Genomic DNA, 24,312 nt, shown 5'->3' with positions numbered 1-24,312 from the left:
ACCATCCATCTCCACCCTCTGACAGAGGCTAGGGCACCATTCCTTACCCATCCTGGCTAATAGCCATTAATGGACTTAACCTATCCATGAATTTATCTAGTTCTCTTTTAAACCCTCTTATAGTCCTAGCCTTCACAACCTCCTCAGGCAAGGAGTTCCACAGGTTGACTGTGCGCTGAGTGAAGAACTTCCTTTTATTTATTTTAAACCTGCTGCCCATTAATTTCATTTGGTGGTCCCTAGTTCTTATATTATGGGAACAAGTAAATAACTTTTCCTTATTCACTTTCTCCACACCACTCATGATTTTCATAGAATATCAGGGTTGGAAGGGACCTCAGGAGGTCATCTAGTCCAACCCCCTGCTCAAAGCAGGACCAATCCCCAACTAAAGCATCCCAGCCAGGGCTTTGTCAAGCCTGACCTTAACTTCTAAGGACGGAGATTCCACCACCTCCCTAGGTAACGCATTCCAATGTTTCACCACCCTCCTAGTGAAAAAGTTTTTCCTAATATCCAACCTAAACCTCCCCCACTGCAACTTGAGACCACTACACCTTGTTCTGTCGTCTGCTACCACTGAGAACAGTCCAGATCCATCCTCTTTGGAACCCCCTTTCAGGTAGTTGAAAGCAGCTATCAAATCCCCCCTCATTCCTCTCTTCCACAGACTAGACAATCCCAGTTCCCTCAGCCTCTCTTCATAACTCGTGTGTTCCAGTCCCCTAATCATTTTTGTAGCCCTCTGCTGGACATTGCCAAGTTTTCCACATCCTTGTAGTATGGGGCCCAAAACTGGACACAGTACTCCAGATGAGGCCTCACCATTGTGGAATAGAGGGGAACGATCACATCCCTCAATCTGCTGGCAAAGTCCTAGCCTCTTTAATCTCTCCTCATATGGGACCAATTCCAAACCCTTAGTCATTTTAGTAGCCCTTTTCTGAACCCTTACTAATGCCAGCATATCTTTTTCTGAGATGAGGGGACCACATCTGTACGCAGTATTCAAGATTTGGGCATACCATGGATTTATATAAAGGCAATAAGATATTCTCAGTCTTATTCTCTATCCCTTTCTTAATGATTCCTAACATCCCGTTTTTTGTTTTTTTTTGACTGCTGCTGCACACTCTGTGGATGTCTTCAGAGGACTATCCACAATGACTCCAAGATCTTTCTCTTCATTAGTTGTAGCTAAATTAGCCCCCATCATATTGTATGTATAGTTGGGGTTATTTTTCCAATGTGCATTACTTTACATTTATCCACATTAAACTTCATTTGCTATTTTGTTGCCCAATCACTTAGTTTTGTGAGATCTTTTTGAAGTTCTTCACAGTCTGCTTTGGTCTTAACTATCTTGAGCAGTTTAGTATCATCTGCAAACTTTGCCACCTCACTGTTTACCCCTTTCTCCAGATCATTTATGAATAAGTTGAATAGGATTGGTCCTAGGACTGACCCTTGGGGAATACCACTAGTTACCCCTCTCCATTCTGAAAATTTACCATTTATTCCTACCCTTTGTTCCCTGTCTTTTATCCAGTTCTCAATCCATGAAAGGATCTTCCCTCTTATCCCATGACCACTTAATTTACGTAAGAGCCTTTGGTGAGGCACCTTGTCTGGAAATCCAAGTACACTATGTCCACTGGATCCCCCTTGTCCACGTGTGTGTTTGACCCCCCCCCCCCAAAGAACTCTAATAGATTAGTAAGACGTGATTTCCCTTTACAGAAACCATGCTGAATTTTGCACAACAACTTATGTTCTATGTGTCTGACAATTTTTATTCTTGTTTCAACTAATTTTCCCAGTACTGACGTTAGACTTACCCATCTGTAATTGCCAGGATCAGATCTAGAGCCCTTCTTAAATATTGGCATTACATTCGCTATCTTCCAGTCATTGGGTACAGAAACTGATTTAAAGGACAGGTTACAAACCGTAGTTAATAGTTCCGCAATTTCACATTTGAGTTCTTTCAGAACTCTTGGGTGAATGCCATCTGATCCCGGTGACTTGTTACTGTTAAGTTTCTCAATTAATTCCAAAACCTCCTTTAGTGATACTTCAATCTGTGACAATTCCTCAGATTTGTCGCCTACAAAAGATGGCTCGGGTTTGGGAATCTCCCTAACATCCTCAGCCATGAAGTCTAAAGCAAAGAATTCATTTAGTTTCTCCGTGATGACTTTATCGTCTTCAAGTGTTCCTTTTGTATCTTGATCGTCCAGGGGGTCCCCACTGGTTGTTTAGCAGGCTTCCTGCTTCTGATGTACTTAAACATTTTGTTGTTACCTTTTGAGTTATTGGCTAGCTGTTCTTCAAACTCCTTTTTGGCTTTTCTTATTACATTTTTTACATTTAATTTGGCAAAGTTTATGCGCCTTTCTATTTACCTCAGTAGGATTTGACTTCCACTTTTTAAAAGATGCCTTTATCTCTCTCTGCTTCTTTTCTCTTGTTAAGCCATGGTGGCTCTTACTGTGTTTTAAATTTGGGGATATAGATTTAAGTTGAGCCTCTATTATGGTGTCTTTGCAAGCTGCATGGACACTTTTCAGGGATTTCACTCTAGTCACTGTACCTTTTTAATTTCTGTTTAACTAACCTCATTTTTACATAGTTCCCCTTTCTTAAATTTTAATGTCCCACCACAAGAATGTTAAATATTCTATTATGGTCACTATTTCCAAGCAGTCCTCTTATAGTTACCTCTTGGACCAGAACCTGCGCTTCACTCAGGACTAAATTGAGTTGCCTCTCCCCTTGTGGGTTCCTGTACCAGCTGCTCCAAGAAGCAGTCATTTAAAGTGTCGAGAAATTTTGTCTCTGCATTTCGTCCTGAGGTGACATCTACCCAGTCAATATGGGGATAATTGAAATCCCCCACTGTTATTGAGTTCTTTATTGTCTACATTTTCTTTCACATATAGTGCCACTTCCTCCCCGCCCCCAAACGAGACCTGTTCTGTCCTTTTGATATATTTTGTACCCCGGAATGATTGTGTCCCATTGATTGTCCTCACTCCACCAGGTTTCTGCTATGCCTATTATATCAATATTCTCCTTTAACACGAGTCACTCTAGTTCACCCATCCTATTATTTAGACTTCTAGCATTTGTGTACAAGTACTTTAAAAACTTGTCACTGTTTGTCTGCCCTTTTCTGATGTGTCAGGTTCTTTATGTGAATGTTTCTCGTCTGATCTGGCCGATACTTCATCCTCTTCCATCCTCTCCTCCTGACTAAAACCTAAAGAATCTCTATCAATAGACTCTCCTCTAAGAGAAGTGTCTGTCCGATCCATGTGCACCTCTGCAGCAATCGGCTTTTCCCCAGCTCTTAGTTTAAAAACTGCTCTGCAATCTTTTTAATGTTAAGTGCCAGCAGTCTGGATCCACTTTGGTTTAGGTGGAGCCCATCCTTCCTATATAAGCTCCCCCTATGCCAAAAGTTTCCCCAGTTCCTAATAAATCTAAACTCCTCCTCTCTACACTGTCATCTCATCCACGCATTGAGACTCTGAACCTCTGTCTGACTACCTGGCCATGCACATGGAACTGGAAGCATTTCTGAGAATGCCACCATAGAGGTCCTGGATTTGTCTCTTTCCTAGCAGCCTAAATTTGGCCTCCAGGATGTCTCTCCTACCCTTCCCGATTTCATTGGTACCTACATGTACCACGACCACTGGCTCCTCCCCAGCACTATGCATAAGTCTATCTAGATGCCTAGGGAGATCTGCAACCTTCACACCAGGCAGGCAAGTCACTATACAGTTCTCCCGGTCATCATAAACCCAGCTATCTATGTTTCTAATAATGGAATCTCCCATTACTAACACCTGCCTTTTCCTGGAGAGGTAACTTCAGTGCAAGAGGATGCCACAACATCATCTGAAAGGAGGGTCCCAACTATAGGAAGGTTTCCCTCTGCTCTTGTTGACTGCTCTCCTTCTCAGGGCCTTTCATCCTCAGCAGCGGGATGTCTGACTGGAGGTGGGACATATCTACAGTGTCCCGGAAAACCTCATCAACATACCTCTCTGCCTCCCTTAGCTCCTCCAGTTCTGCCACCCTGGCTTCCATGGCCCGTACAGGGTCTCTGAGGGCCAGGAGCTCCTTGCACTGAGTGCACACGTACACCACCCACCCTCAGGGCAGGTAATTATACATGCTACGCTGAGAGCAATAAGTACAATAACCCCCACTCTGCTGCTGGGCTTCTGCCTGCATTCTCTCCTTCAGCTACCTAGGTTAATGATAGAGTTTTAAATCAAGAAGTTTTGATAGTTTAAAGGTTTTAAAGAATGGCAAGTGTACCTCGCCCCCTTTCCACTCCCCTTCCAAACTCCCTCTTGAAACTCCCTGTTAGCGGTCCCTGTTTGCAAAGCTCCCTGGTCGCTTGCTCACTGCTTTATAAAGCCCTGGTCTTCTTGATAGCCCTGCCCCCTGACTAAGGCTCAGCCAATGAACAGAGGCTTCTAGATTTCAAACCTTGTTTAGAAGCTCACAGTTTCTAACTGCTGGCCACAGCACACGGTCCTTCAAACAGACAGACAAACACAAGCTCCGCATACAGTAAGTAACCCCCAAACACACTACAGACAACCACTTACCCCAAGGGTCTCATATTTGCTTCTCCTTCACCTGGAGAACTCCCTGATAGCGGTCCCTGTTTGCCAGACAATAGAGGGATACAGACAGATGTGACTATGAGGAAACAATGTGACTACTATGTTAGTCAAGATGATAGTAATATCAGTGTACCAGTAACCTATTACTTTTTTTGTAGGCATCACAGCAAAGGAGAGTTTTAAGGAGAGACTTGGAGGATAATGTTTGTATGAATATTTAATGAGTAGGTGATGGAGGCCAGTGTCATTATCCAGTCATAGTTGACACTGGCATCCATGACCCACTTTTTACATCTTTATACAAACACCTTCTCCAGTGCTTTCTCCCATATTGCCCTTTATGCTCAGGAAGAGCTCCTTATAAACATCCACAAAGTTTACAGTTCTGGAGCAGAGTGGTAGATCTGTGAGTAGTCAGCATATACATAGTTTTGTTTGCAGGTGAATTACCCAGACATAAGATGTAAAGGCAAAACAGAAGGGTATGAAGGACAGAGCCTTTTGGTACCATCACAAAGTCTGAGAGGGAAAGAGGAGAAATTGTCTGACTTCTCATGTTTAAAATTCTTTAAACAAAATCCAAGAATTTCAAGTAATTTTAACTAAAGTTTTGTTTCACAATCTTGAAACATTAAATTTTTCAGACATTTGCAACCAAAACAATTCAATGAAATAAACATGAATTTACAAAATGCATTAGTGTTGCAGAACTTGCATTTTCTAGAATTGGTTAAATTTCCCTGAGATCTTAGAGATAAAAGGGTGTTCAGCTGTGGGATGTTAGCTTGAGGCAAATAGAGCAAAGGGTGGATATTTTTAAGATGCAAAACTAAAGCATGTTTATGTTGTGAAGGAAGCCAGGGGAGATTGAGGTTAAGGAAAAGAGTAAAAGAAGGGATGAGACTCGCTGCAAGGGACATTAGGGGATGGGATATAATCTCTGGGGCAAGTGAAAGGGCTAGAGAGCAGCCAAGAAACTTCTGAGTCTGACAGGAAAGAAAGAGGAGACAATTGCAGAAGTGGAAGGGAAAGCGAGGAGATGGGGACAGTCAGGTCTTTATTTTCAATTTTGTTTCGAAAGAAATTGAGTTTTATGCAGAAAGAAGTAGAGCCAGGAGGAAGGTTTGAGGAATGAATCAAAGGCGGCAAAAAGTGGCTGGGATTGTGGGCATAGAATTCAATTACTTTAAAATAGTAAAGTTTAGTAAGAGAGATGGCAGAACCATAGGAGAAGAGAATGAACATGTAGTGGAGAATTCAATCTGGGTGTGTGTTAGGTCAGGTTTCAGAGTAGCAGCCATGTTAGTCTGTATCCGCAAAAAGAAAAGGAGTACTTGTGGCACCTTAGAGACTAACAAATTTATTTGAGCATAAGCTTTCATGAGCTACAGCTCATCGGATGAAGTGAGCTGAGTGAGCTCAGCTCACTTCATCCGATGAGCTGTAGCTCATGAAAGCTTATGCTCAAATAAATTTGTTAGTCTCTAAGGTGCCACAAGTACTCCTTTCCTTGTAGAGTTAGGTCAGGGATGCAATGCAAAAGGAGAGGAGAAAGCAGATTTGAAGTTGAACCAGAGCTGGGGATTCGCAGGGTAGATCCTGCGATGGGAGGGTGCAAAAGAGTTAAGAATGCAGGAGAGTGAAGCATAGAGAGAATAAACCATATTAATGGAAGAGAGAAGGCTGAGTATAGACACAATGTCAGTAATGGTGATGGACTGCAAGTCATGGAAGGAACAAGTTAGAGGGTATGTGGGGTAGAAATAGATGGGTAGGGCTGAATGAGATCAGGTAATGGTCAGATGAGGCTTGGTCACTGAGGGATTAGAGAGAGCAGTACTTGAAGACCAAATCAAGGCTTTTGGTGGGTGGGAGAACTGCACCAGGGCTGCAAGTCAACTGAAGAGATGAGAGCAATAAAATGTGCAGCTAGTGGGTTGGATAGTTATGGGCATGGAGTTGAACTCACTAAGGAGGTTGGGCAGTAAGAGGGAGAGAGAGTCAGAAGTCTAAATTGGTAGAAGGCTGATAGGAAGGAGTTGGATGGTGTAAGACAGCAACATGGAGGGGGAGAGGAGAGAGGAATCGGATGCAGTGCTGCTTAAAAGGCAGAGTGAAAAGTGAGAGGCAGGTGCAATTACGAGTATCAGGAACTGGAGAGAAGCCTAACATGTCCACTATAGTCTGATCAAGAAAAGAGTCGGGGTGAAAGTAACTTAAAGGATTTACCGGTATGCCGCCGGAGTCACGAGTGGGGGCGTGGCCTCAACCGGAAGAGGCGATTTAAAGGCCCCGGGGCTCTGTCTGGGAGCCCTGGGGCCTTTAAATCACCCCGCTGCAGAGGTGGCTGGGAGCCCCAGGGCTCAGGGTTCAATTAAAGGGCCCGGGGCTCTGGCTGCTGCAGAATTCCGGGCATTTTAAATCCCTGCTGGAGCCCAGCTGCCAGAGCTCCGGGGCTCTGGCAGCTGGGCTCAGGCGGGGATTTAAAGGGCCCGGTGCTCCGGCCACTGTGGGGAGCCCCCGCCTGAGCCCTGCTGCCGGAGCTCTGGTGGTGCTTTAAAGGGTTCAGGGCTCCCCACTGTGGCAGGAGCACTGGGCCCTTTAAATCACTGCCGGGGAAGCCGGTCCAGTCCAGCATGGCACGGCATACTGGCTCTTGCCAGTATGCTGGACCAGACTGTCTTACTTTCACCTCTGAAAAGAGGAAAGGCTTCCCTAAGAGAGGGCAGCTGCAAAGGCAGTCAGGTGAATGCTCTGATACTTCCGAGTTTGGTTAATTGTTTTGGGCAATAAAAAAAATATACGAACGTGACCCAAAATTGTCAACCATTTTGGTGCTCTCCCATGCATTTTTCTGTTGAAATGACTATTTGAAAAAAATTTCACTCACTTTTACTTCTGACCTTATGGTGTATGGTGTTAAGACACTGTCCTTTTGTGCAGAATCTCAACAGTCCACTATGTTGGATGGTCAATAGAAAAAGCATGGGTACATCTACTGAATTATACTCAAGCTACTAACTGTTATGTCACTGTTTCTCATTTGCGTTTCAGATTTTGTTTTGTAAATGTAATACTGGGCCTTCTACCTCAAATTACCATTCTGCAGCCCCTTGCTTTTGTTCATAGGTGCTCCTTGAAAACCTAACTGCTTTAAGAAGCTTCTTACCTTGTCTTTTTTCAGATTAAAGGAGTACTTCTGCAACTTTTTTTCTGAAGTAAATAGTAGTTTACTTTGTTCCATGTCTTCTGTAATATGCCTTTCAATTGCTTAGTCTTTCAGCTCTGTTGAATTTTATACATAAAGTGCTTGCAACCAAAACCAATTTCCAGCATTTCTTCTGTTCAGTCTTAACATAATTCTTTTGAGTTTCAGTCAGTGCTCTGGAGGCATATGTCACTGGTCAATTATCTTGCAGAAGGGGAGCCCACAACGAACGTGAGCTTGTATCTGCTGGGATCATAGGCTCTTTGTGTATCTCAGAAACTTTCAGTACATGTGCTTGTGTGACAACTTTAATTTCCTTTGCCAAAAGGTCTTTCTCTTGCAAGAATCATCCAGTGCTTTTTTGTGTTGTCTTCATTCAAAATACTGCTTAGATCTTGTTTTACTAATTCAAGGAGAATTTGCCAATAATAACATACCTATGAATCTTGTAGTACTACACCTTCATTTTTCTTGGATCTAGTCAGACTTTTGTCACTAATTACGTGTATTACATAACTAATCTATTTGGCCTGATCTTGCATTTTGGTGTTCAAAATAAAGTTTTCTTCCTTGGCATCCAGACCATTTATTCAGAACTCATTGTGGTTCTTACAACAGTAGACAATTACTTTTACCTCCATAGATTCTTAGTGACCATTTTTGTTTGGCTAGGCTTCTTGATATTCCTGAATGACTTTGTTTACCTGTTTGCACTTCCTTTCCTGTTCCCATTGGAATATATTATAGGTCTCCTAATGTCTCAAGGCTCACTTCATAAAACAAGGTGGAGGATTTCACCTTCTCTGGGTTTCCTGAAATGGCACTTCCATTGTTGCTGGAAGCATTGTAACCTTCTGTCCTGTACTTAGGCTTCTTTCCAGACTGAGGGATTCAGGGTCCATTTCCATTCGTTTGGTCCATTTCCTCAGTTAAATGAGGTACAATAGATAGTTGACCCTACCTTTTTCACCAGTTGGATCAAAAAGTTAAAACCCTGCTTAGATCACAGATGAAAAGAACTCTTCTCATTGCTAGGTTTGTGATATGAACTACATAGTTGACCTCTGCAGTAGGTGCCTAGGACTGAAACTTTTTTGGCTGAAGGTCAGGAATTGCTATAGATAAATAGGCAGATGTTTGTCCTCCACTAGCTCTGTTTAATGTAGTTTAACCATGGCCCTTTCTGCCCCATGGCTTATACTAGTTCCATGCCACTGGTTTAGATTCAGCGTTGGAAAACCTAGAGCAGCAGAGTTGCAGCCTCTGCAGTAATTAATACTGTGCCACTAATTCTGCTCAGAGGAAGCCCAATCAACCCAAAAGTAGACTGAAAATGTAGAGACTAATTTCTTAAGCATGAGACCATGATGACAGCTGCAATTTCTGTGGCTGCTTTTGATACTGAGATTTTTTTTTTTAAGGCCTCTCTAAATACAGATAATGTTAGTTTTTTCCCAACTAAAAGCACAGAAGTGACTCAATTTGCAGTTTTCAGAATAACAGCCGTGTTAGTCTGTATCCACAAAAAGAAAAGGAGGACTTGTGGCATCTTAGAGACTAACCAATTTATTTGAGCATAAGCTTTCCTGAGCTACAGCTCACTTCATCGGATGCATCCGATGAAGTGAGCTGTAGCTATTTGTTAGTCGCTAAGGTGCCACAAGTATTCCTTTTCAAATTGCAGTGACATTGTGCTTGTGAACACTGGTTCCTGTAGAAGCTGGCATATGTAAAACGTTTCAGTATTTAGCTTAAGAATGGTTTCAGAATGTAAAATAGTAAACTGTTAACTGGTAAGCATTAGTCTTACTGGTTAATCCAGCTTAACCATTAACTCCCAGCCTTTGGCGGGGCAGAGCAGCTGCACTGGCCTGCTGACCCAAGTCTGCCAGAGAAGCCCCAGCCCCGTGGGCTGTGCCAGCCGTCCAGAGAAGCATCCCTGGGCTCCACCGGCCGGAGCAGTCCCAGCCCCTCTGTTTAATTGGTGAACTTTTAAAATATTTACATCCCTAATTTAGCTAACATTTTTCAACTTTTATTAGTATTTACATGACTGTCCAGGAGCTGTAATGGGGCCAGGACCCTATTTTCTTTTGGGGGTAAGTGCTCAGATAACATGCTGATATGTAACCTTCTAAAAACCAATTCAGAGTTATACTCTGATGCATAAATACATAGTAAAAAAAAAAATGGTCCCTGCTCTGAATAGCTGACAGTTAATGTGCAGGTTTCAAAAGTTATGGATATGTGCAATTTAAGGACATCTAAATAAATAAGCATTAAATCTCCTACCAATTTTGGTGAAATGTTTTTGGCAGCGTTTCTTTAAGCCTTAAAGGTAAACTTTAAAGCAAAAAGGCTTCCCATTACTGTTTCTTTGATGTAGAACGATAACTGAAAAAAGGCTTCAAGATTTTCTTGATTTTTTTTCTTTACACCTCAAATAACCTTATTTAGATTATTGAAGTGTCACAGCATGCTGAGTGCTTTCCAAATGCAGATAACAGTTCTGAAGATCTTATTACCTACTTCAGAAACCAGTGAACAGAGGATTGTGAGGACTTAATATTCTTTATTTCAAATGCAAACAACTAGACATTCACGTTTAAGTCAATCTCTTACGTTGTAGAGAGGAGTAAAGAAACACTGAAACTTTTTTCTTCACAGTGCATCTTTAAAACAGTGGCCTTTTTCATACTGTTAGCTAAGTATGTAGGTGTAGTAAAGGGGGATGTACTGACTGGGGTGAGAGTCAAGTATTCCTGGACCATGGATTGACTTTTTTAAATCATTTCTCTAAAACTAGTGGTAAGAAACACATATTGGTCCTGAAAGTATTATACTATGCCATTAAAGCTTGATAAGGTTGGTAGCTCTAACCTTAAAATTCTTTATTGCCCTTCACATTTTTATTCAGACTTGACTTTAGCAAATGAGTCTCAAATTGTTAGTCAATCTTGCTAACGCTGAGCTTCCTACTCGCTATCGGATGGTTTAAAGCGGGGTTCAAAATTTACCAGACAAATAGTGATTCCAAGTAGCTATAAAAGATATGGATGGTTGGAGCTCCAACAGCCAATACCAGGACCCTGCTCTAGAGAGGAGAAGTTGTGCATCTCTGCAGTCAGTTAGTGGAAGGGGGACAGTGCTGAGATTTTTACCAGGATGCATACCTGCTAAAGTGGAACATCTGAAAATGTGAAGAATGTATGAAAATAATGCCATGCCTTTATTGATCTTATTGAATATGCTTCATTTTGTTTGTATCTTTTTAAGAACATTTTTCCGCTGCTAGTGCTAGCTCTTACTACGTGATACAAGTATCTGATCTGTTCAATAAACTAGATTTTTTTGGTCCCGCTGAGCAGAACTTCTGATCTACAGAAAGCTATCAATTTTGGAAGAGAACCTCTGAATACTTGGTGTACAGTACCTCTGGCATCGAGCTATGGAACTGCCTTCAAAAGCCATGTTTGGGAGGTGCATGAGCACTCCCTCAGCGGTGATGTTCTATATTAGTGCACCTATCAGTTACTGTTCCGCCGTTGCAGAGTGATTTGGTCCTAGAGATTTGTTCCTGTGTTCCTAGAGTCTTTTCTAGCTTTATTTGTGGATGGAAAGAATATTAAGGGTTTGCACTTAACCATCCTGCAGCAACTCCATGTCTCGATTTCAGTAAATGCAGTCTCTAACCCCAAAACCTATGTACATGTACCTGCCTTGGAAGAGGTTTGTTCTGCCATTTAAAAAAAACAAAGTGCAAAGCGGGTGTCCTGCCCATAACTGTAGCATGTTAACTGTTAGGGCATGGACTACTGGGAAGATAACTGAATGTAAGGCAGGGATGATTATCCCGTTGTATAGGGGGAAAGGCCCACACACAGAGGGTAGTGTGTGTGTGTGTGTGTGTATATATATAGACCAATAACTCTCTGCTCCCTGTTCCAGAAAAGTCACCACATATGTCCTATTCACCATGTTCCAGCCTCTCCTGTGAAACATTGTCACCAGAGCAATTGGGATTGGCTACTAGGTTTATCTAAGATCCATTGTGAAGTCGACTAACCTTTGACAGCAGCATACGTAGACATAAAGACAGCCTTTGATTATGTCAATAGAGCTGCCTTGTGGAAGACACCACAAGTCATTGGTGTTTCCAACATTCTCCAGAGAACTTGATTCAAGTTCTACTTAATGATTCTGGCACGGGTGTGTCGTGGGACCCATAGTTCTGACTGGTTTTACACTAGATCCAGGATGAAGCAGGGATGTGTCCTGGCCCCAGCCCTATGCTGTTGGAAAATGAATTGTGTCCTTGAGCATGATCTGCAAATATTGGTATAACTGTCAAGTCAACTTGCAGATGATGATTTGTATCTGGACCAAAGAGGACTATTTCAAAGATGCGCTAGAGAGCTTCCAGGTTGAGGCGGATGTTCTTGGGCAAAACCAAAAATCCATGGTGTTGGCACAAAAGTTGTGATACGAGATATCTGTGCTTCTGGACAAATTGTGGAAGTAATAGGTGACTTTATCTAGGCAGTAAACTGTCATCATCAAATGTGTTCAGCTGGCCAGATATCCAAAGTAGAATTGGTTTAGTAGCCTCATCCATGAAGGACCTGCATGAAGTCTTGTCATAAATATAAAGGGAAGGGTAACAACTTTCCTGTATACAGTACTATAAAATCCCTCCTGGCCAGAGGCACAAAATCCTTTTACCTGTAAATGGTTAAGAAGCTCATGTAACCTGGCTGGCACCTGACCAAAAGGAACAATAAGGGGACAAGATACTTTCAAATGGGGGGGGTGGAGAGAAGGTTTTGGTCTGTCTGTGTGTGCTTGCCCGACACAGATCAAGGAAGCAAGCAATCCAACTCCATTAGAATTAGTAAGTACTAGTAAGGGAATGAATTAGCTTATTTTTGTTTTGGTTTGTGATTTTCTCTGTGCAGAGAGGAAGGTGTATTCCTGGTTTTCTTTTTGTAACTTTAAAGTTTGGCCCAGAGGAAAATCCTGTTTTTGAATCTGATTGTCCTGTAAGATTATCTTCTATTCTGATTTTAGAGGTGCTTCTTTTACCTTTTTTTCTTTATAATAAAGTTCTGTTTCTTTTAGAATCTTTTTTTTTTAAGTGTCCTGAAAAAACCCGAAGGTTGGTCTGTGTTCATCTTGTTTATTTTCAAGTCTTCCCAGGAAAGGGGGTGTGGGGTCTTGGGGGGATATTAGGGAGGAGTAGGAACCTAAGCTGCTAGAAATAAGCTTAAGGGGTCTTTCATGCAGGTCCCCACACCTGTACCCTAGAGTTCAGAGTGGGGAGGGAACCCTCACAAGTCTAGAACCAAAAGAAGATGAAAATTATATTCAAAAGTACATATTTATCAAACCTGAATACTTCGGTTCCTTTCCATTTAGAAGTAGAAGTGAGGGCCCACAGAGACAAGACTCATGCCTTGTGCCAGAGCCATATAAGGGGGTGGAACAGAACAAAGGGGGTAATTTACTTTGTTCTGTCTGTTAGTACTTGGAACCATTTAAATCCTACTTTTTGTATTTAATAAAATCACTTTTGCTTATTAATAAACCCAGAGTAAATGATTAATACCTGGGGAGGAAACAGCTGTGCATCTCTCTATCAGTGTTATAAAGGACAGACAGTTTACAAATTTACCCTGTATAAGAGCTTTATCCAGAATAAAATGGATTTATTTGGGGTTTGGATCCCACTGGGAGCTGGGTTTCTGGGTGCAGGAGACAGGAACACTTCTTAAGCTGTTTTCAGTTAAGCCTGCAGCTTTTAGGGGATGTTGTCCAGACCTGGAACTGTTCGCAGTGGGCAAGCATGTCTGGCTTAAACCAGGAAGGTCGCTGAATTCTCAAGCTGCTCGGGAAAACGGGCTTAGAGGTAGTCCGAGCATATCAAGTGGCATTTCCCAAGGGGATTTCTGTGATCCAACCCATCACGCTCCTAACTCCAGATATAGAAATAATACATGCAAACAAGTAGGATGAACACACTTAGTGGATTACAAGATTTCTAATGACACCATACAAGGGGTATTTAGCATAAAGCATATTCCAGCTGTGTCATATTCATAAGCATATTTCCATAAAGCGCATAGAGTGCAACATCAAACTATGAACCACCACAGTTTAAGTATATTGTTGATCTTATTAGCCTTTTGGCCACAGTGTCTCATTAGAAGTTGGTGTTCAACCAGTTATTCTCCATGACCCCCAAATGTCAGTCACTGCTTCCCAGGATAGTCCCCCATCTAGTAAGTGTGGCCTACATTCTTAGTACTTGGGTATATATGTTTACATTTAGCTGAATTAAAATGCATATTGTTTGTGCCCAGTATATGAGGCAATTCAGATTGCTTTGACAGTGGTCTGTTCTCTTTATTTACTGCTCCCCCAATTTTTGTGCTCTTCAAACTTTCAGTAATTTTTGTTTTCTTCTAGGTCATTTATAAAAATGTTCAATAGCATAGGACCCAGAACCAACCCCTTATGGGACTTGTTTAGAAATATATGCGTTTTATAGTTACGTTCTGTGACCTATCCATTAGCCAATTTTAATTGCTATGTGCTATGTTAACTTTAGGTAATTCTAGTCTTTAATCAAAATGTTGTATGGTACTAAGTCAGACATCTGAAAGATGAATTTAGGACTGTCATCTAGTCCTCCTTTCATTCCAGGAACAACACAGAGCACCTCCAGTGCCATAAGGGATGAAGTCTCTCATGCAGACCAGTGAACTCAGATCTTTCTCCTTTGCCTGAACCACCAGCTTCTTGGCAAGATCTCATGCAAGAAACTCTCCAGTTATTGATGTGACGTTATTACGAGCTTTTAAAGGACCTCTTAGAAGCTTATGTCTACACTGACTTAATCTACAGACTCATAAGGCATACTTCAGCACTGGCACCATGCCAGCATTGGCATCCTCAACCAGCCCATGTCTCAGCCTATGCTACCAGGGACACTGGTTCTCCTGTCACCTCTTCCTAACCATCATACAGAGCAGCCTGACAAGGATGACTGGAAAGATAAACACCCTGGAAGACTCATAAGTCTCCCTGGAGAACATCATCATCTGTCTCACCAGAGGACCAGATTGGGTCATCTTCAGTGTGTGATGAGTACACCGTTTGAAGAGCTAGAGAGGATAACAGACCCTAGCTGTTGATAAGGTTGGAAGATTCCAGGGCAGGGACCACTGTTTTCATATCCTGTAGTCCCATCCAAAGTAGGAGCTAGCTCTCCCTCTTGGTTCTGTTTTCTTCAACCTGCTAGGGACAGCCTGTCCCTAAATGTACAGACAGGATGAACCCACTAGCAGCTAAGGGCCTCTAGTTTTTAACGCAGCATCCTGTAGCCAAAATTTTAGGTGTCTTCTCACAAGAGAGTGAGAGGGATTAGTCACCATATGCTGCCCCTCCCCCTCCTTGAACAGGGAGAAATGGAAGTTGGACATAATTGGAAGAAGAGCATATTCATTTGACTTTCTTGGCATCAGGATACCCAATGACATGAGTCTAATATCCTACTGCAGTCATGCCTTTTGGGATGCCATCGCATGCCATAGATTCCCTTCCAGAGAAGTAAAAGGAAGCGGCAAATACCCTAGTGATGAGGGTCATATCCAGGCCAAGCATTTGCTAAGAGCTGCCTGTGATTCTTCTGACTCAATGACCTAAATTATGGCCATGGAGGATGAGGGCTTACCAAGATATTTTTAGTTAGGCTTTTCTGACTTTACATCAGAACCACAGGGCAAGATTGAAGATCTTCCCTTTGAGAGCATTAGCCTCTTCAGTGAGAGAGCACTAAAGGCATCAAGGCCTGGATCTTTGGATCTGACACAGATCACATCCACATATCCCTCTGCTTCTGACATCCGAGGCAAACGTTCTTGATACCAGGACTTCCAACCTCAGAAGTGATAGCAGCCTCTTAAGTCTGCTGCTGGAAAAAGACCCCAATAACATAGGGGCAAGATTCCTTGATGCTACACATCAGTCCTCTACATCTGCCTTTTATCAGGGTCTTTTTGGGTGTCATGCCCTGTAAAGGTTCCTTCCCCACTCTGAACTCTAGGGTACAGATATGGGGACCTGCATGAAAGACCCCCTAAGCTTATTCTTATCAGCTTAGGTTAAAAACTTCCCCAGGGTACAAACTTTGCCTTGTCCTAGAACCCTATGCTGCTGCCACCACCAAGCGTGTTAAAGAACAGGGAAAGAGCCCACTTGGAGACATCTTCCCTCAACATATCCCCCCAAGCCCTACACCCCCTTTCCGGGGAAGTCTTGATAAAAATCCTCACCAATTTGTACAGGTGAACACAGACCCAAACCCTTGGATCTTAAGAACAATGAAAAAGCAATCCGATTCTTAAAAGAAGGATTTTAATTTAAGAAAAAGTGTAAAAAAAAATCACCTCTGTAAAATCAGGATGGTAAATACCTCAGGGTGATCAGATTCAAAACATAGAGAATCCCTCTAGGCAAAACCTTAAGTTACAAAAAGACACAAAAACAGAAATATACATTCCATTCAGCACAGCTTATTTTACTAGCCATTTAACAAAAGGAAATCTAAGGCATTTCTAGCTAGATTACTTACTAACTTACCAGAGTTTCTGAGATGGCGTTCCTGATCTGTTCCCAGCAAAAGCATCTCACAGACAGACAGACCCTTTGTCCCCCCACCCCCCTACAGCTTTGAAAGTATCTTGTCTCCTCATTGGTCATTTTGGTCAGGTGACAGCGAGGTTATCTTAGCTTCTTAACCCTTTACAAGTGAAAGGGTTTTGCGTCTGGTCAGGAGGGATTTTATAGCACTGTATACAGAAAGGTGGTTACCCTTCCCTTTATTTTTATGACATGCCCTTACTTGTCCTGGGGTGGAATTGTACAATTCTTCCACTATTAGACTGGGATCTGATTACAATGCTCTGTCTATTGCTTATCACTGTGCAGATCTGACAGGAACCTGTGTCCAGTGATCTGCAATGACAAACAACCTTTTTGCAACAAGTATGTCTACTAGCAAATAGTACAAAGCGTCAAAGAAAATAGTGTGCATAAGTGTGCATTTAATCTTACACTTCACTACAAGCAAATATAGATGGGCTTCCCTCATGAGCTACTGGAATAGAACATACACAACTTAGATTCTTTTGGTAAGCCCTGGAGCTCTAAGGACCCAGCCTGGTCTCCATTTTACTTCCAGAATGCACCTCCCAGTCAGTTTTTCCCTCTCTCAAGGACTCGCTCTTTTCAAAGCCCCTCCCTTCTGGTGTGCCTGAGCCCAACTACCACTTTCCTTTATTACAAAGCCTAACTGTGAAGTCTTTCCTTTGCCTCCCCCCACCCACCTACTTGACTAGCCAGGCCATCTGAGAGCAACCCGGTGAAGGTTGCTCTGTGACTTTTCACAAGTTTTATGCCTGGGGGGAATGTGGTGAAACTTTCTGCTTCCTCTGACATTGTTTATATCATCTCAAAAATCTGTACATAAAATAAATCTTGGAGTACAGATCTATAATCACGACTGAGCATCCCCCAGAATTGCCACAATGGCTTTTAGAACTTTTTGGTCAGCTCCCAAAATCACACTTCATTGTCTGTGTCCCAAAAATATCTGGGCTTATTCTGGTTATGAGCAAATTCTTTCTGGTTTAACCATATAGTGTAAAACTGAAATAATTAACTACAAGTAATCTCAGGTTGTATTTTCCTTGACCCCTACAAAAGAATACAATTTATTAAAGATTAACTTGCGAAAGGGTGCCTTTTATTTACTTTTCTCAGAATTATCTTCCTTTTTTGTGCCCATTTTTGCAGTAAACCTATTCCAGGTTGCACAGTAAACAGTTGCACTCTAGCACAATCAGTGTAATATTAGTGTTTAGATGGTTGATGGTTGGGGTGGAGAATTATTTGCTGCATTTTTTTTGTTTAAAAAAAGTCATTGATAGCTCAAAACTTTCCACACTCTTTTGTCAGGTTTATTTTTTTTAGGTGAGGAGGTGGTCTCTGTTCAGCATTGCTGCCAATGCACAGCATGTGTTGGTCATAATAATGAAGGTTGGAATCACACTATACTTGAATTTCTTATCAGGCCTCGTGGTGTCAGAAAACTGAAGTTCTCGGACCATGGGATCAGCATAAATGATATAGCATGAGACTTTCGAACTGCAAGAATAAAGTGGAAACAGATGGTCTTTTTAGAAAAACTAGTTTATTTCGAACATGTTGAGTGACTATATTTGTGAAAATTAGTGAATTGGATGTTCAAATTGGACCAAAATGTATTATGAAGATAAGTATTTTAGCTTAACAAGCACTTTCTACAGCAGTATAAAGTGGAAATTAATGCCATCCGACACTGAATGGATAACTGAAATGCTTAAATCCCACTCTCAACTGTGCACTTGGCTACTACTGCTGCTGCATCTGATAACATGCTCTCCACTATTTTCTATGTATGAAGAACCCAGAGGTGTACACTAAATAAACTACCTGTTTAAAATAGTTATCTTAACTGAAGAGAGCACTCTTATACTACGTATAACTTGCAGGAAGAATATTTGCAACATTGGAAACTGATTTATACAAAAGCATAGCTAGTATGAAGGGATATAAACTAAAATGAAAAATTGCTCTGGAAGAAAATCATTCTATATGTGTGTGTGTATATTCAGCTTGATGTAGGAGATTTTTTCTTCAGGAGTAGATTGATTTCCCATTAAAATATTTTAATTTGTAATAATTATTAAAAAATTTAAAGAAGTGTTAAATTTTTTTCTTGTTATAGTGCCTTCATTCCATTGGATGTTCCTCAGAAGAGAAATTCCACTGAGTGGGAGAAAGTGAAATACCTGTTTGAGGAACTTGGAAGTAGTCGTAAGTTCTTTCAGGAATTTTGTGTTTTAACTTGACGTTAAACAGTTAATTATATTTTTTGCCTTAATAGTGCGAAGTTGCATCTGAATAAGAAAAATAGCATGTGCTTTCTCATAAGGAATAGAATTTGTTTGAATTCAGTTATTAATTGACAGGTAAAATGTTTTTAACATAGGAATTGCCATACTGGATCAGACCTGTGGTCCAGGTAGTCCAGTATTGTCTCCATCAGTAACCAGCACCAGATGCCTGAGAGGAAGCTGCAAAAAACTGCTCCCATAATGGTGTTATCCTAATCCTTAATAGTTAGAGACTAGCTTAAACCCTGACTCAAGAAACTTTTTACCCTTTCCAAAAACTTTGTCATTAACGGTTATATCTCTAGACATCCTTGTTACCCATGTAAAAGTCCAATCTTTTCTTTGCATCTTACTAAGAGAAAACTATAAGTGTTTAAGATCTTAAGTCATACAGCGAATGTATATAGTCTTAACATCACACAGAATTATAACCAAATATTTGAAAAACCTTGCTCTATTGGGGTATGAGATTGGAGTTCTTTGTATCTTTTGCACTAGACATCACACGTTTTGCAAAATAGGGAGGTGATATTCCTTTCAGTGCTCTAGGTATGTGATGTCAGCTTTGCACATCAAATTTGCTGGATGGGAACCAGTTCTATTAGCTTAGCTTACCTCAAATTTGAGTGTAGAAGGCTCCACTGGAGAAGAGTCAAGGGATGTTGAGGAGGAGGAACAGGGGTTTGTACAAGGAGTGGGAGAGACTGTTGACTTTGGACAGTCTTCCCTTACTTTTTAGGAGTTTAGTAATTGTGATGGATGCCCTAAGACCAGTGAAGTTCAGTACAACTAGTAATGACTTGGATGCCAAAGATGAATGGTTAATAAAAATGACAGGATTACAGTTAGTATCTTTTAATACTATGGTGATGGGTGGTATAGGAAAAACTTAAAATTGAATCGGGTTGAAGGTCTCTAAAAGCTGTATTTAACACAGGTAATAAGTCAGCATAGTTGTGGTGCTTACTAGAGGGGAAAAATTAAACTACTCATAAAATTCTGAATTGTTAACTTAAGAAAAAGTTTGGTGTATTTATTTATTTGGAGGAGACAATGAAGACTTCTGGCCAACACTAAGCTGTAGTCAAAGGATTCTGGGATATAGTCAAAACAGAATAATTCTGAGAAAAATACACGAACCGAGGCACTAAATGTCTTTTTGATAGTGTGGATTTGCAAGTTTTCACCACCACAAAATGTGTATCAAGACTAAGAGTTCCTGGATGCTGTTCCTTTGTCTGAATTTCTTAGATGAATTCCTGGCCCCATTGAAGTTAATGGCAAAATTCCTATTGTTACTTCAGTGGGGCCAGGATTTCATTCATTAAGTCTATGGGCAAACTGAATTAGGCTATTACGTCCTTTTATATGCTCCTCTTCATTTTAGAACTTCTCCATACGAAGGTATAAAAAATGCATCTGGAAAGATGTTGGGCATGCTTTGTAACTTCTAGAATATTAAGACTACAGTAACAAGCTTTACATCTACAATAGAATATTGCTTTTGACTTGCCCAGGATATAGTGAAGGTATACAAGAAGAGGGGGACAAAGGCTAGTTTGGGGATTTATTTAGCTTGTAAAGAAGAGGAAATGGATATCTGAAACTACACAAATATATTAAAGCCCAGTCACGCGCTTCTAGTCATCCTGCTCTCCCATAATACAAAAGCAATGGGACATGTGCGGTCATTGAGACACGAAATGATGGAAATCAATTAATGTTTAATTTGCATATATGTTTCACTGCCAAAATCAATCAGGAGTTAGAGGATTAGATATATGAACAAATACTTCTAATGTAAGAAGTTACACTTTGTAATTTATCTTGCTTTTAGTATATAAACAAAGCCAGTTGGCAGTAGCATATAGTTCTTCATTACACAATTGACTACAGGCATTATATGGAGACAGATTACTAATTCAGATGGATAAGTGGCCTCTTGTAGTGTGACTTTGTGTCTAACTTTTTCTACAACAAATGATTAAGTGTTTTGAATCTTGCATATAACTTGGTCCAAAGTACACTGCAGATGTGAGTCTCTCGTTTACTTACCTGGTGGTTTGAATACCTTGGGTCATATAATACCATCGGGTCTTTGATAACTGAACTAGTAGCAGACTGGACTCCTCTGTCAAGCATAAAAATAGTAAATAAAGGGGCTTGTTTTGTTTTTTGTTTGTAACTATTTGAGTAACTAAATACTTCAGTCTTAAGCTTTCTGAGAATTCTGTAAGATGGTGAAAAAATTCAGTATTCAGAACAAGGTCAAACTACTTATTACTAACAGTCTTATCTGTTTACTATCCTAACTGTTGGAACACTTTGGAGGTAAAAAAGAAAAATGTCCAGAATTTCTATGTAATCATAGGAAACTAAACAGAAGACTTAACATCCTATATTTTCGTGCTTCCTCCCCAGCCAGTACTGAATTTCAGTCCCTGTGCTCAATACTTTTCTTGTTTTGGTAAAACATTTTGTTTTTATCATATCTTCATCCTTATTGGGTTTTTGTTCATCACATACAGGCTTCTTCTCACCACATTACCATCCTTTGGCTCACTGTACTGACCCTGCCTTTTCCACCACATCAAGTTCGTCTTTTGCTTTGCTTTTAAAAGCCCATCACAGTTTTTCCCCACCCAGATTATCTTTTTTGTTGTTGATATATAGGGCCCTTTGTTTTCAGTTTTCATTTTATTTAGTTTTTCCTGGGAACTTGAGTGTTTATTACCACGATAACAAAAAGAGGCAAAAATCAGGGCAAAAAACTATATTAATTTTTCTGGGTGACTATCTGGGTTTTTTTTGGTGGATGGAAAGATGGCGAGAAAAGTGTTTAGTAGATTAATGCTTTGAATTCTGTTCATCAGTGTGGCTTGCTGCAGAACTAAAACAGAACTCAAAACACAATGCCACCTCTGAGTTTAAGAAAACTATATCTCTAATTCCCAAATAAAACTTGTAATTTGAATTATCAGTTGATTTTTGTAACCCTAGAACTATTAGCCTATAAATATTTACCTTTAAGAATTGGGCCACAGCATTTGCAGCGCATACACTCAACTTCATCCTTTTCTCCTGTTTTTTTTTTAATTTCTAATACTTGTGTTCTGAAATGTATTTGATACAGATTTTCATTTTCTTCCTATTTTAGTGTGTCAAATCTTTCATCGATTATCTGCAGATGCACATGCACTTCAGAGCTTGTGTTGTGTGCATCTTCTAGACTAATACAAAGCCTTACTTCAATAGGCAGCTTTGCATATACACACACACACAAACTAATGTATTATTTTAATACATAGATCTCATGCCATACATTGTTTTATTAGGAAAATACAATACACGTTTTTTAATGTATTTGAATGATATAAAAGCAGGGTGAAAATTGGACAAAACTGAGTAATTTTTGTAAGCCCCAGGAATTTTTTGGTAAAATTTAGTTTTCAGCTTAAACCAAGGGGCTTACTGATACACCACTTCTGCTGTGCAAGTGATAACTGATAACATCAACTTCATTTCTTCCTTGTCTGCTTCTCCGGTAAGCATCTTTAAACTTTCTTCTGTTGCCCCTTGTATGTGAACTTTCTGAGCTAGTCCATAAATTACCAAGAGAAAGTTCTTTCAAATCCCCCTTCCTCAAGATCCACTTCTACCTTGATTCCTAGAAGACATTGCTACCTAGGACTATTAGTTATGTTGAAACATGCTTGTTTCACATTTACGTTATCTGTCTCCCCTTCCTGCACTTGTGCTTTTTTTAATAAAGCAAAAGTGTGCTGTGCCTACCACAATAGGGTTCCCATATCTTAACTAGGGCCTCTAGCTACTTCCATAATTGAAATTATTTAGGCGGAAGATCTTTGGGAATTGACTTGGAACTATCAGCTTATGCTCTTAGCCTATGTAAGCACACTCCTATTACTGGTTTCAGAGTAGCAGCCGTGTTAGTCTGTATCCGCAAAAAGAAAAGGAGTACTTGTGGCACCTTAGAGACTAACCAATTTATTTGAGCATAAGCTTTCGTGAGCTACAGCTCACTTCATCGGATGCATACTGTGGAAAGTGTAGAAGATCCTTTTTATATACACACAAAGCATGAAAAAATACCTCCTCCCACCCCACTCTCCTGCTGGTAATAGCTTATCTGAAGTGATCACTCTCCTTACAATGTGTATGATGATCAAATTGGGCCATTTCCAGCATACACATTGTAAGGAGAGTGATCACTTCAGATAAGCTATTACCAGCAGGAGAGTGGGGTGGGAGGAGGTATTTTTTCATGCTTTGTGTGTATATAAAAAGGATCTTCTACACTTTCCACAGTATGCATCCGATGAAGTGAGCTGTAGCTCACGAAAGCTTATGCTCAAATAAATTGGTTAGTCTCTAAGGTGCCACAAGTACTCCTTTTCTTTTTGCGGATACAGACTAACATGGCTGTTACTCTGAAACCTGTCATTATGCAAGGCACTGCATTTAGCTGTATGGAGCGGAAATCTATCAACTGCATGAAAAAACTTGTACAGATACAGACAGACATCATCTTCCTTTCCAAATGCAAACAGATGGACATCGTACCAAAAGGACTGAAGGTAAAAAATCCATTACAATCTACATACCACACAGACTATGCTGACAGCTTGTGCCACACGCTCCCAAAGAAACTGCGGAATCACCTGATCAACATAGTCTACAGCAAACAGAGAAAGATTAAGAATGAGCTCTCAAAAATGGATACGCTCATAAAAAACCAACCTTCCACACCAACTTCCTCGTGGCTGGACTTTACTAAAACTAGACAAGCCGTTTACAACACACACTTAGCTTCTCTACAAAAGAAAAAGGACACTAAACTTTCTGAACTACTACATGCCACAAGGGGCCACAGCAATGGTTCCCTCAACCCACCCAGCAATATTGTTAACCTATCCAACTATACTCTCAGCCCAGCAGAAGCAGCTGTCCTATCTCGGGGCCTCTCCTTCTGCCCCTCCACCCCCACGAACATGATACAGTTCTGTGGTGACCTAGAATCCTATTTTCGACGTCTCCGACTCAAGGAATATTTCCAACATACCTCTGAACAACATACTAATCCACAGAGACCTCCCTACCAACACTACAAAAAAAAGGATTCTAGGTGGACTCCTCCTGAAGGTCGAAACAGCAGACTGGACTTCTACATAGAATGCTTCCGCTGACGTGCACGGGCTGACATTGTGGAAAAGCAGCATCACTTGCCCCATAACCTCAGCCGTGCGGAACACAATGCCATCCACAGCCTCAGAAACAACTCTGACATCATAATCAAAAAGGCTGACAAAGGAGGTGCTGTTGTCATCATGAATAGGTCGGAATATGAACAAGAGGCTGCTCAGCAGCTCTCCAACACCACTTTCTACAAGCCATTACCCTCTGATCCCACTGAGAGTTACCAAAAGAAACTACAGCATTT

At 40.8% G+C, this 24,312-nt stretch overlaps 1 protein-coding gene across 1 annotated transcript in view; it reads left to right on the top strand.

The window, feature by feature from the left end:
• Positions 1 to 24,312, top strand: part of LMBRD1 (LMBR1 domain containing 1) — a 237,069-nt gene that overhangs the window by 49,565 nt on the left and 163,192 nt on the right. The window contains exon 6 of the mRNA XM_073336361.1: positions 18,683 to 18,771. Coding sequence (XP_073192462.1) covers positions 18,683 to 18,771 — 89 coding nt within the window. The remainder of the gene's footprint in view (positions 1 to 18,682; positions 18,772 to 24,312) is intronic.

This window comes from Lepidochelys kempii, chromosome 3 (assembly GCF_965140265.1).
Source record: "Lepidochelys kempii isolate rLepKem1 chromosome 3, rLepKem1.hap2, whole genome shotgun sequence".
NCBI classification, from domain to species: domain Eukaryota; kingdom Metazoa; phylum Chordata; order Testudines; family Cheloniidae; genus Lepidochelys; species Lepidochelys kempii.
Note: the sequence above shows the minus strand (reverse complement) of the source record. Positions and strands in the feature narration are given on the sequence as shown.